Source organism: Bombina bombina, chromosome 5 (assembly GCF_027579735.1).
Source record: "Bombina bombina isolate aBomBom1 chromosome 5, aBomBom1.pri, whole genome shotgun sequence".
NCBI lineage: Eukaryota > Metazoa > Chordata > Amphibia > Anura > Bombinatoridae > Bombina > Bombina bombina.
Genome location: NC_069503.1, coordinates 934,214,090 through 934,228,039, shown reverse-complemented (window position 1 = coordinate 934,228,039; position 13,950 = coordinate 934,214,090). Strand labels below are relative to the sequence as shown.

General features: G+C 37.7%; 1 protein-coding gene across 1 annotated transcript in view; it reads left to right on the top strand.

Moving 5' to 3' along the window:
* TRPA1 (transient receptor potential cation channel subfamily A member 1) overlaps nt 1-13,950 on the top strand; it is a 336,909-nt gene that overhangs the window by 290,585 nt on the left and 32,374 nt on the right. Inside the window, exons 22-23 of the mRNA XM_053715123.1 lie at nt 11,203-11,332; nt 12,839-13,021. Of these exons, the coding sequence (XP_053571098.1) occupies nt 11,203-11,332; nt 12,839-13,021 (313 nt within the window). The remainder of the gene's footprint in view (nt 1-11,202; nt 11,333-12,838; nt 13,022-13,950) is intronic.

Sequence of the window (13,950 nt, the reverse complement as noted above, 5' to 3'; positions counted from 1 at the left end):
CATACTGGTAGATCTACTTTTAGGGACAAACAAAGAACCTCTATTTAAGACATCTACTTGATTCTTGATAATTTCTAAGTTTTCTTTCTTGTATCCTCTCTCAACAAACCTATTGGATAAATCTCTGGCATTATGCTCATATTTCACTGGGTCAGTACAATTTTGCTTGACCCTCATGTACTGACTCTTGGGAATAGCATTAAAGGGACACTGAACCCAAATTTTTTATTTCATGATTCAGATAGAGAATGCACATTTAAACAACTTTCTAATTGACTCCTATTATCTATTTTTCTTCGTTCTCTTGCTTTATTTGAAAAAGAAGGCATCTAAGCAATTTTTTTGGTTCAGGACCATGGAAAGCACTTGTTTATTGGTGGGTGAATTTATCCACCAATCAGCAAGAACAACACAGTATGTTCACCAAAAAAGGGCCGGCATCTAAACTTACATTCTTGCATTTCAATGAAAGATACCTTGAGAATGAAGAAAATTTGATAATAGGAGTAAATTAGAAAGTTGCTTAAAATTGCATGCTCTAGATGCTCTAGAGGTTTCCGGTGGAGGAGGAGCAAGCACGTCTAGCTGAGCTCTGTTCTCCAGTCCAACAGCTCCTGGCGGTGGAAACTCGCGCCCTACCTCAAATCTGAGGGTGCCTCCTGGACAGTAAGAAATATCTTCTCTGGAACCTGTATCGGTGGAACACCATCCCACCGTGACTGCAATAAAAATACCTAAAACTGGAATTGTATCTTGGTGTACTTGTTAACCCAAGTGGAACTAACGACTTATCCCCTCTCCCCCCCTACGGAAGCTAACTCTCCCTCTACACGGAGGCTTTAGGAAAGGGAGACAACGAAATAAAAAAAAAAAGAGAAGGGACTGGTAATCTGCCTTATAACTCTGAACTTATACCCGCTACTATTAAACTGTACTAAGAAACCACTTATTCTATCTATTGGCTTCTTACCCCCCTCTGCCGTTATCGCGCCTGTGGACTCACTGCGGACATAGCATCATACAGGAGGACTTGCTGGCTTCCGCTGACTTGTCTGGAGCCTTAGCTGAGAACACGGCGGCGGTCTCCTCCTCCCCCACCGATGCTGCGTGGGAGGTAGTGAGCCCGCGCTGTGTCCAATAGGAATCTGGAGGCCCGACCCTAACCTCGTATTGTGGCTTCTCTCAGGGCACCATCTGATTCACAGCGGCTGTCTCCCCCTCCCCCACTGGTGCTGCGCGGGAGGTGGTGAGCTCGAGCCGCATTTTCCAAAATATTGGAGGATTGACCGCGGAGGTGATTGTCGGAGCTCCCATCCCTCCCCCCTTACCTCCCCCCAACTGGGGATTTGTGTAGGGAAGTGAAGACGACCCAGGTGGAGCTCGGAAACAAAATTACGTCCAAACAGGCAGCAGGAGGTCTGACTTACCCACGGCATCACAAGCAAGATTTTCAAGTAACAGCGGCACAGGCGAGCGACATCAGAGGGGGTAAGTTATAACTTATAAGTGACAAAAACAATACCTTACTTACTGAGGTCTAAAGGAAGGATTTATACACTATATACACTCTGAGTATATATGCTGAGAAGAGTTCCTAGGCCCTACAGGAATTTACATTAAAATACACCCCTTATAAACTCGCTCAGCTTAACAGAGAAAAAAAACTGTTAATAACAGAGCAAGAACTAACTCCCCACTTTTTTCAATTGAAGGGGAAGGGGAGAGAGGGAAGGAGAGGGGTGTAGCAGGAACAGAAGGGACACTTTTCTTTTTTTTTCTTTTTTCAAGTGTTTTAACATAGCAGCTTAATATTTAACTCCCTAAATAAAATGCACCTAGTGAGCTGTGAGAACACAGGCTCACATCAATCCTGAAAACACACAGTCAGGACTCCTGTACTGTGCGAAGGTGGAAGGAGGAAGAAGGGGGAAAGAGAGAGAGAATTATCTCTGAAGGGACTATCAAAGCATATATTGGCATACTACACACAGGCAAAGGAAAATTTGTTGCTGAACTATCTAAAAATCTCACAGCAGGATAAAGAACAATAGCTGCTAATTCTCTGTTTTTTTTTTTTTTGTTTTTTTTTTTTTGTGTTTGTTTTTTTTCTACCTAAATTTTTTTTTTTTTTTTTGGTATAAGACCCTGGGTCTGTGCGTTCGCTAGTGTGGAAAGTGTTCACTAAACTGCAATATAACCTAACTCCCTCCTTTTTTTTTTTTTTTGTTTTTGTTCTTTTTTCCTTTCCCTTCTCTCTCTTTCTTTTTTTTTTAGAGATGATGTCTATTGTATGACTAAATTAACTTGTTTAAAGTTTGTAGCTGGCTAAGGCCACTAAGGTATTCTAACACCCTAATGTTATGTTTTCTATGACTCCTGTTGGTATAGGGTTAATTAATAGAAGCTACTTCCTTCATCTTTGTTCTTTCACTGTTTTCTCAGTTAAACAAGGTGTTTAGCTTTAAAGTGGAAAAAACATTGTCCCTAGTGTTATTTTTTACAAAGAGACCCTATCATGAGACCTTTATATATTAAGATAACTCTATACAAGATTTAGTATATGTACTAAGATAACTGGAAGTAGAGTTAACCTGTGACTGTATAGAGTAATTATTTATTTGAAAAATTGAACGGATCCAGTATCCTATAAAAGTTCCTTGTTAGAATAAAAACTAAAATCATTTATGGGATATTAAAGTAGCAGCAAAATAATATTTGCCTCACTCGTCTGATAAAGTAAGACTCAACCGGAGACAGGCAGCTGCTGGGGTAATAGCTCATATATGTAATTGGCTGAAGTGTAATATAGCTAAATACACCTAGGGTGTATTAAGGCTATATATTCCCTTACCTGTAATTTTGTCTTTCCTCTCTACACTAACTAAATAATGATTTAAAGCCATATATCCATTCAGGATAATTAGAGAATTATATTAGGAATAGAAAGGATATCTTACAATATCAGAGCTTAATAAGCTCTGAAGGGCGCATACATATTGGTTAATATAGAAAAAAAAATTTATTATTTTTTTTTTTTTCCCTCCTTCTTTTGAATTAAAAGAAGCAATACATCCTAGTATTCTCTGAAATATAGGCTTTTTTCTATATTTAGAATCGCGGAAAAGGTCTGAATCACCTATTTATCCCAACCTACTGGGTGACGCTGTAGCTCATATAGCCTGAATTAAATATATATATTCCACCCAGTGGATCTAAATACCTACTGTTTTTAAAAATTAGGTCCAATCTCTCAGGACAAAGTCTATTTCATCTTACTAAATAATCCCTCTTCCCCACTCCCACGGCTGGACCTTCTACACAATTAATATATTCACCCCTATACAGACATTTCACTCCCTCCCCCTCTCCTTTTTTTTTTTTTTTTTTCTCCCCTTCACCTGCCCCACACTGTTCACTTGGTCCCCACTTTTCTCGTTTTGAGATTTAATTACCTCCCTAACCCTGCACTTCTTGGTTTGTCTGCGTCTATAGAACACTTTAATCACCTTTTTTTTCTACTACGTCACGATATAAATTTCCACCTTTTCAAGTTTTCCGGCACATGGATAAATTCCTACACACCCCATACAAGACCCCCTCTCCAGCCATGGCAGCCAGACAGAGGGATAGGAAAATAAAGAATACACAGGAAAATGTCACCGACATACAACCAATACTGGCTAATGCACCAGTGATACAAGAAGTAACCAATATTCAGAATTTGGTTACTAGCATCTCGGATGCCCTCACCCCCAAATTCGACGCCCTTAAAACTGAATTAAAACAAGATATCCACCTGTTAACACAGGAAGTTCGGCAGTTCTCTGCCAGGCTGCAAGAAGCGGAACAAAGGGTATCTGATTTAGAAGACCTAACAAACCTACATAGCTCTAAACTTGAATCAGCAGAAACCAATATACAAAAAATCCAAAATAAATTAGAAGACTTAGAAAACCGTTCCAGAAGGAACAATATAAGAATTATTGGTCTGCCAGAGGAACAACAAAATGAGAACCTTCTATCTTTTATTTCAGAGTCACTACCTAAAATCCTTAAAATGCCAACTACACATCAACCCATAATGGTTGAGAGAGCGCATAGGTTAGGCTCCCTACACACAGACAACAAAGGCAGAAATAGACCTAGGCCAATTTTAGCAAAGTTATTAAATTACCAGGACAAAATTACTTTATTTCAGCACTATCGCAGGCAGCAGCCGATTACTTTTAAAGGAGCCACAATCTTAATGTTTCAAGATTTCTCCGCTGATACAGCAGTAAAAAGACGGGAGCTAGCTCCCATCTGCTCCAAATTTATCCAAAAAGGTTACCGAGCAATGATAATATATCCACATAAACTTAAGGTTATAGTACAGGAAGAAACACATTGGTTCGAAGAAACTACTTCAGCTGAAATTTTTTATAAAACACTTGACTCCTTAAACTAACAATTGAACGTAGGAGTGTAGTAAACTCTAAAAGTTAACAAAAGAATGATTAGAAATGCAGGCTTTCAATAGGAATTTTTTTTTTTTTTTTTTTTTTCTCCCCCTCCCTTCCTTCTCTCTTTCTTCTTCCCCTCATTCCCTTTCCTCCCCCCCCTCTCCCCCCTCCCACACGGATCCTACCCGGAAACTCAGTCAGTGACAAATGGCAAATTTTAAAATAATCTCCTGGAATGTGGGCGGGATCTCCACCCCTATCAAGAGGAAAGCTATTCTTACACACCTTAGGAAACTTGGGACAGAGATAGCTTTCCTACAAGAAACACATTTGTCACCGGAAGAGTCCTTGAAACTTAAATCCTCCTGGGTGAAAGAAATTTTTTTCTCCCCGGGAGATCGAAGGAGAAGGGGGGTGGCCATTATGATCGGGAAAAAAATCAAATTGGAGGTTATTTATAACGAAACAGATCCCGATGGAAGATTTGTGATAGTTAAAGCAAAAGTAAACAATACAACCTACACTATGTGTAATGTATACGCTCCTAATAAACTGGACCCAGCTTTCTGGTCCAGACTTCAGGCTAAAATTCTCGCGGTTCAGGAGGGGCACCTAATTTTTGGTGGCGACTTTAATATGTCCCCATACTCTCCACTTGACAGACTTAGAACCACCAACAAGCTGGTCAAACAAAAACGGGACAACTTAGAAACTAAATTAATAAAATCAATTATGCATAATCTTGCAGTTAGAGATGCCTGGAGGCTCCAAAACCCTGATGTTAGGGATTTTACTTGTCTATCAAGAGCGCATAAAACGCTGTCCAGAATTGATCTCTTTCTTATCAATGACAGAATAACCCTTTCAGAAGTGAAAACAGGCATACTACCGATCTTTCTCTCTGATCATGGCCCTATTTCACTCGAGATCCAGTCTAATTTTCACAAAACTAGTTCACCTCGTTTTATTTTCCCCTCCTTTCTCGCAACTGATCTGAAATTTAAAAATTGGCTCAAACTTAAATTTTCTGATTATCTCTATCATAATCAGACCTATATTGATTCCCCCCTGGTCTTCTGGGAAGCCGCTAAGGCAGTCCTTAGAGGTGAAATCATAGCCTATAGTGCTGAAAGATCCAGGAAAATAAGATTAAGAGAGAAAGAAATCACCAACTCACTAATCAATTCGTATAACTCCTATCTACTTGAAAAAACACCTATAAAATGGGCAAAATATATTCGGGCCAAAAATACTAGAGACACATTTGCGGTCTTCCAGGAGACGCAGAGGGACCTGAAACTCCAAGCCAGAATGTACAGATTTGGAAACAAGTCTGGCAAACTACTGGCAAATCTGGTCAAAAGAGAGAAAAAGGTATCCCTCATCGAGAGCATTCAACAGGAGGATATCCTCCTTGAGAAGCCGGATGAGATAGCAAAGGCATTTACCAGTTACTATCAGGATTTATATACATGCAGGACTTCAGATCTCACGCAAGCGTCTCACTTTTGGAGTAATATCACATGTCCTAAAATTTCAACTGACGCGGTTGATATTCTTAATGCCCCAATTACTGAAATAGAGATCACAAGAACTATCATGGATCTCACCACCAATAAGACTCCTGGACCAGATGGTCTCCCAAACGAGTTCTATAAAATCATGAACACTGAGATTACTCCTTATCTTAAAAATTTATTTAATAAAATGTATGTCAGCGGTGACCCTGTAGCTACCTCTTTTTCTGCCTCTAACACCATTTTAATCCTGAAGGGCGGGAAAGATCCCTCCCTAAAGGAATCATACAGGCCTATAGCTCTCCTAAATGGAGACTATAAGATCATGTGTTCTATTATTGCAGGGCGCCTTCAGGCACCATTGGACAATATCATACATCCAGATCAGGCTGGATTTCTCCAAGGTCGTAACTCTTCAGCAAAAATCAGGGAGGCTCTGACTATTGCAGAGTATTTCAGGAATTTCGAGGCGCCGGGGAGCGGGGGGGATGGGGCAGCACCCGACTTGGCTATTGTTTCGATTGATGCAGAGAAAGCATTTGACTCAATACATTTTGACCATCTCTTTACCTCCTTGGCCAAGTTCGGCTTTAGAGGTAAGTTTCTCAATTTTATTATGAATTTGTACAAGGAACCTTATACAACTCTGGTTGTTAATTATGTATCATCTCCACGGATAATCCTTGGAAGGGGTACACGCCAGGGGTGTCCCCTTTCCCCCCTGCTCTTCGACGTCTCAATCGAACCGTTGGCAATCATGGTCAGGCAGCAACTATCAGGAATCAAACTGGGCAGAAAGGTCACAAAAATCGCCCTATATGCTGACGATTTACTGGTATATCTTTCAGACACTAAAACCAGTATACCCAAATTACTAGACATTACTACTAGATTTGGCGCCTTCTCGGGCTACAAGATAAACGAAGCAAAATCAGAGCTGTTATGGCTCAGACAAAATCACAACTCTCCTTCTGATATTCCCTTCACTGTATCGAGAAATTTTCTTAAATATCTAGGAATCCTAATCCCCTCCTCGCCGGGGGAATTGTATGATCTTAATATCCCCCCAGTATTAACAAACATCAGAGAGAAACTTAAAATCTGGCAATCAATGCCACTTTCCACCTCTGGACGGGTTGCTTTATTCAAAATGACCTTGCTCCCTAAGCTTCTCTATGTATTACAGAATATTCCATTAATTCTCTCAGAGAGAGATGTGCGCTGTATTAACAGTGCACTTAGTAAATACCTCTGGCAGGAAAAGAGACCGAGAATATCTTTAAACAAACTCTCTCTTTCAAAAGATAACGGTGGCCTTGCACTCCCAGATATTCGATCATACAATTATGCCTTTTTGACCCGAGTGGTGGTCGACTGGATTTCTCAAAGTAATTATGTTACGAATAACACTCTTGAAGAAAATATCTGCTATCCCTATCTACCATTAGCCTTAATTCACTGCCCACCTAAAGAATTACCAGGTAAAATTAAAATGCTTAAATCTTTTTCCAACCCTTTGAAGGCCTGGTGGAAGGTGGGTAAAATACTGTCTTTAAACTGCAAAGTCTCTCAATATCTCCCATTACAAGGAAACCCGAAATTTCCGGCAGGAGTAAACTCTGTAATATTCAAGAAGTGGCACAATCTAGGTCTAAATAGGTTAATACAACTATGGGATATAGAGAGGAACTGTGTGAAATCTTTTGACAATCTGAAAACAGAGTTTCAAATCAACAATAAAGAATTTTTTGCTTTTTTGCAAAGTAGACATTTACTACTTGAGTTAATGAAAGAGACTGGCTGGAACTGGACTTTGGGTAAACTGGGAAGCTGGGTTACCTTGTTTAAAAATGGAATTAGTTCTATTTCCTTTTGCTATCAGCTAATCAAATCATGTAGGGATGAAATAGAGCTTGAGAAAATTACTAGGATATGGAACCAGTTGCTTCCACATGTTAGTATTGATGCAAAAACCATTCAGTCTTCAATTCGTAAAGTGGCCCAGGTCACTCTCTCAGCTACTTGGCGGGAGACACATGTCAAACTCCTTCATAACGCATATTTCACTCCTCAAAAGGGCCACAAAATCCATAATTCCAGCTTCAATAAGTGCCCAAAATGCTCACTTCCTGCAGTCGATTTAATCCACATGATCTGGAGCTGTCCCAGAATAAGGCATCTCTGGCGGAAATTAGAGTTCTGGCTTAATAGGACCCTTAAAATCCCCCACGAGAGTCTTTCACAACTATCAATTGTTTTTGGCCCTAAGAACCACAACTCATGTCACAAACTAATATTTCTCTCCATACTGGCAACTAGATACCTTATTTTCAAAAAATGGAAATCAAGAGTAATTCCATCGATCCCAGAGATAAAAAATTGTCTGAAAAAACAATGTTTTCTAGAACAAAGAGATACTAACCTAGATAATGAATCAGACATTAAACAATTCTTTGGTAAATGGTCAATTTTCATTAAGTCACTACCTGTCACAGAAATGAATGACCTAATATTCCCTTTCAGAAACTCGGAACTGGTATTGCTCGGTGTCTGGTAATGACCAAGTAAAGTAAAGGGACTTAGATGTCTCCTGGAACCCCCTTGGGATGGCCCCCTCTTTCACTTCCTCCCTCTCCCTTAATTTTCGGTTCCTTGTGGGGGGGATATGGGAGAGGGCCCTTGCCCCTCTTCTCCCTTCCCCACCCTTCTTTCACCTTCTTGCCTTCCTTCCCTTTCCCTGGCCCCCCTTCTTTCTCCTCCTCCTCTCTCCTTCCCTATTTTTCTTTTCCTCCCCCCCCCCCTTTTTTTTTTTTTTTTTTTTTTGGTTGTCGTATTGTTTTTGTTTTCTTGAAGATAAAGAAAATTCCAACATTAGGCATATATTAAAAGTTGGATCTCAATGTTTTGGGTTAAGATGTTCTGCACACCCTATATTGATCTGTGTTACATATCATGATATGTTTTGTAATTATGCATGAACACCTGGAGTTATTGATTATGTTTCTTATTAGTTGACTATGTATTAATGCTTATATGTGCCAACTGTTGGTTAATAAATAAAAGGACTTAAAAAAAAAAAATTGCATGCTCTATCTGAATCACGAAAGAAAAAAACTTTGGGTTCATTGTCCCTTTAACTGTATGTTGGGGTTTGAACTCTGAGTGAGATGTCAAATTCTTTGTGTAAAATGTATAACAAACTATATGTTTGACATTCTTTATGTTTATGTTGCGAATTTTAGAATAAGCAGTTACTGTAAATACATGCATTCATATGTATATATATATATATATATATATATATATATATATATATATATATATATATATATATATATATATATATATATATATATATATATATATGTACTCATGCCTATTTTTAACTATGTCTATCCTCACCTTAGTTTCTTATACTGCATTACCTGAGACAGCATTAATTACTATTAGATGTGTTTTATTAGACACAGGTGTGTATTTATTAAGTTTCTAGTCCGTGATTGGTGGTCTACCTGTGTGAGGGGGAGGAGGCATGGGAGGTAAATAGGGTGTGCAACCAGTTGCAATTTATGGGTCATTGAAAAAGTGCAGTATGTAATATACGAAACATGTTTTACCTTTTTTTTCTCATTTTTGTGATGTGTACTTGTGCCTATTAAACTTTTTTGCTTTTTAAATACCATGTCTTATGGACTATTTGAACCGGGTGCTGCCTTTTGGATGTTACTGGATATCTATGTTGTAGCATTGATGGAGCACTTACTTGCCTGGCTAGCAACGGTGAGTTTAACATCAGAAGACCGTTTGCCCTGGGAGCGTGAAGACGGCTGTTTCTCAGTATAGGCTACAAACTGAAACTAAGGAGACTTTCTTTAAGTGCTGTTCTGTGTTTGTTGGTATTTCCTTTGGTTTCCTAGAATCCTTCAATTTTCTTAGCATGGCCTTGACAAGGGTTTGTCTGCTAATTTCTAAATGGTTGAATTTCTGCTTTATCTATTTTCATAGAAAGTTGGCTAAACTTCCTGAGGTTCAGACTTTTGTTCAGGCATTAGTTACAATAAGGCTACTGATCGAACCTAACACCCTGGAATATGAACTTACTTTTCTCTGTATTACAAGGTTCTTCTCTTGAATCATTGCATTCCATTGATACTTACTATTATCTTGGAAAGTACTCTTAATATTAGCAATCTCTTCAGCACAAAGAGTTTCTGAACTGTCAACCTTGTTTTGTGGTTCTACATTTCTTACTATTAACAAGGTGAAGACTATACTTTGTTGTAAATATTATTTTATCCCTAGGGAAAATACTAATCTAGAGTTGTTTGCTCCTTCATTGTTTTCAGATCATGCTAACTCTAGGTAGCAGATATTACATAACTTAAATGTAGCAAACACTTTGGAGTTCTATCTCAAAGCAACTAAAAGATTTCAGACAAACTTCTAGTTTGTTTTTTCACTGAGTCTTGTAACAGACAGAAAGCTGCTAAGGTAGCGTTGGCCTCTTGACTCATAAACAGGGATTCAAGACTTTCTTGAAAACGGGAAGATCGCTGTATAAGAGTATTACAGCTCTTTCTACAAGAGCAATTGCAAAATTGTGGGTTTTAAAAAAAAATGCATCTTTGGAGCAGATTTGCAAAGCTGCAACATGTCTTCCCTGTGTACTTTTTTCAGAGTTTATCACTTTGAGGTTTTGCTTTTTCGCAAGCAGCTTTTGGCAGGAAAGTCCTTCAGGCCGCATAGTGGGCTAAATAAGAACTACCAGAAAAATTGTCCCCCCTTTCTGTAACATAGTCCATCGGCTTGGGTATTGTGGACCATCATTTTAGGAAAGAAAGCTAAATTTATGCTTACCTGATAAATTATTTTCTTTCAGAATGATGATGATCCTTAGGACCTGCCCGTTTCAATGTTTGTGTGACAGTTCTAATGACACCTCTACAGACCCTGCTTTGTGTTTCCTACCTACATGTTTCCTATTCTCTACTCTGTTGTACGTTAAACTAAGAGAGAGATGGGAGAGATCTTAAGCTGTTATATGGGTTATTGACCTCCTCCTAGTTTTGGGAAATATAGTTTGTATGTTATGGAGGACTGTGGACCATCATCATTCCGAAAGAAAATAATTTATCAGGTAAGCATAAACTTTTTTTTTAAATTTTGATAGAAATTATGAATATGATAAATATATAATATTATCAAATATCAATAATTATTCTACATTTCCTAACTTATTTTAGATTTGAAAGTTTTGGAATCTACATTGTCATGTTCTGGGAAATCTTAAGAACATTGTTGAGAATTGTCATCCTCTTCTTTTTTCTACTTTTGGGATTTGGCCTTAGTTTCTTCGTACTTCTGTATCCGCAGGTAAGCAGACTTTTTTTTTGCTGCTATTTGTTTAATATATTTTACATTTATTTAGTATGTTCATCTTTCTAATAATGTTTCATGCATTTCTTCAAAAAAAATTTTAAAAACTAAGTGATTTTTTTTAGTTTCTAACAAGTTATTACAACTTACTGCCCTTGAGAATTGTATTACTGCAACATTTGATCAAATGTGAAAATCCTGTCCCATCACAATTGAATTACAAACATACCCTGTTTTTACTTAAGAACTTTACACTCATGTGCACTTAAATTTTGAAAGATAAGCCTCTTTAATTAGACTTTTTTTAATATTTCATGCAGTTGAGTCACTAACCGGACGATACATCAACAATTAATACATTACTAAACAAATCCTCTAACTAGTCTCCAACCACAACACAACCCAATATATTTAAAGGAACACTAAACTAAAAATTAAACTTTAATGATTCAGATACAGCATGCAATTTTAAGAGACTTTCCAATTTAATTCCATTATCAAATTGTGCAGTATTTTCATATGCATACATTCTGATTCATCACCTACTGCTGAGCATGTGCAAGAATTCACACTGTATACATATATGTCTTTGATTGGCTGATGGCTCTGACATGATACAGGGAAATGGCAAATTGAAGTGTGAAGTTTGTACTGAAAAAAAAAATCTACCACACATTTAAAAATAGCAAGTGCTATTGGGTTGTATTTTTATTATACTGTATTTAATGTTCCTTTAATCCAGGCATAACAATGCAATATTTAAATTTATCAACAAACTGCCTATATATAACATTGAAATAAAAATAATTAATATGATAATTAAATAAATGGAAGATATGCATTCTAAATTGGTAAAGGACTCTTTTGACAATGCCTCCAAATCAGCTTCATAATGGATATAAGGAGACCACATCAATTTTTACTAGGTCTGAATTAGGCACCAAATGCTTAAACCTGTGGGGAGGCCTTGGGGAACATTTATACTTTTCAGGAGATACAGCAGCTGTACTGAAACTTCCTAGGATCCCAGTGATGATCATTTTCTCTTTAACCCATCTCGCCACAGATGCGCCACAGATGCGCCACAGATGCTTTATGCTGTCCATGGTCCTGATTTTAATGCTTACTGCAATGCATGTCTCCTTAATTTTCCTCCAAAGTGCAAATGTTGCCCAGCCCTTCTGCTTTGTCTTTTTGTTTCACTTGACATTTAAACAACTTTTAAGTATATTTCACTGCTGCTCTTTAATAGTCATGATAGAATTTTTTTGAGTACCAAGTCCCTTTAAGATTCACTTATCTTCCCCATTTTATTTTTGTTCCACCATCTCGAGGCTACAAATGAATGTTTTGCTTCATTTTATGAATTATAGTTCAGTAAAATTAATTTTATAGTAGTGCAGTCATATCATATTGTAAAAGTTACTAACTTCTTAAAATTACACAGCTCTAAATATTAAGTAAGATGCCTTGGAAGCTTATATCTTGTATTTTCTTTTTTAGACAACCTTCAGTACCCCTTACTTTGCATTAATGCAGACATTTACCATGATGCTTGGAGACATCAATTATCAAGATGGATTTCTTCACCCTTTGATTGACGATCAAATTGCATACCCATTTCTGACATTCATACACCTCATAATGTTCACTTTGCTGATTCCTATCCTTCTTATGAACTTACTTGTAAGTTATTAAAATATGAATTCATAGTTTAGAAAAAAAATGCATTCTTATTTACATGGTTGTAAAGTTTTATCAGTTTCACAAACACCAAATGTATTATTTATAAAAAAAATCACTGCATTGCTATATGGTAAGTGTTTGATACACATGAAAGTAGATGTGTTATAAATAAGTACTTCATGAATAATTTCCTTATTTTCTTGATTATACTTTTTTTAACCTATGGGGTCGATTTATCAATTGTCGGGCAGACATGATCTGCTGTAGTGGTTCATGTCTGCCTGACACTAATAAATGACGACAGCATACGCTGTCAGCATTTATCATTGCACAAGCATTTCATGCGAAATGCTTGTGCAATGCCGCCCCATGCACATTCGCGGCCAATCGGGGGTGTCAATCAATCCCGATCATATCTCAGAGGTGGCGATGAGTTAAGGAGCAGCAGTCTTACGACTGCTGCTTCTTAACTTTTGTTTCCGGCGAGGCTGAAGGCTCGCGCGGAAACGGCTGCATTTGCAGCTTCTTAAATCGGCCACAGAGACTGTAAGCTCTTCAGAGCAATGGCCTCCTCCTCCTTTACTAGTTTTGTTTATTCTGTTATGTATTTGTATCTTACCATACATCTTTAACAATGTATCTTTGTACCAAGTTATATACAAATAAGTAATGATGATGATAATAATAATAATTGGCAATGCTGCTCTTGAAGTGAGGCTTGCTCGTGTGAGCCTGCATACACTAGTTAAAGGAGAACCCCAATATTTTCATTCATGATTCAGATAGCGCATGCAAGTTTAAGCAACTTTCTAATTTACTCCTATTTACACTTTTTCTTTGTTCTCTTGCTATTTTTATTTGAAAAGCAAAAATGTAAGATTAGGAGCCAGCCTATTTTTTTACTCAATTCCTGGGTTGCACTTGCTGAT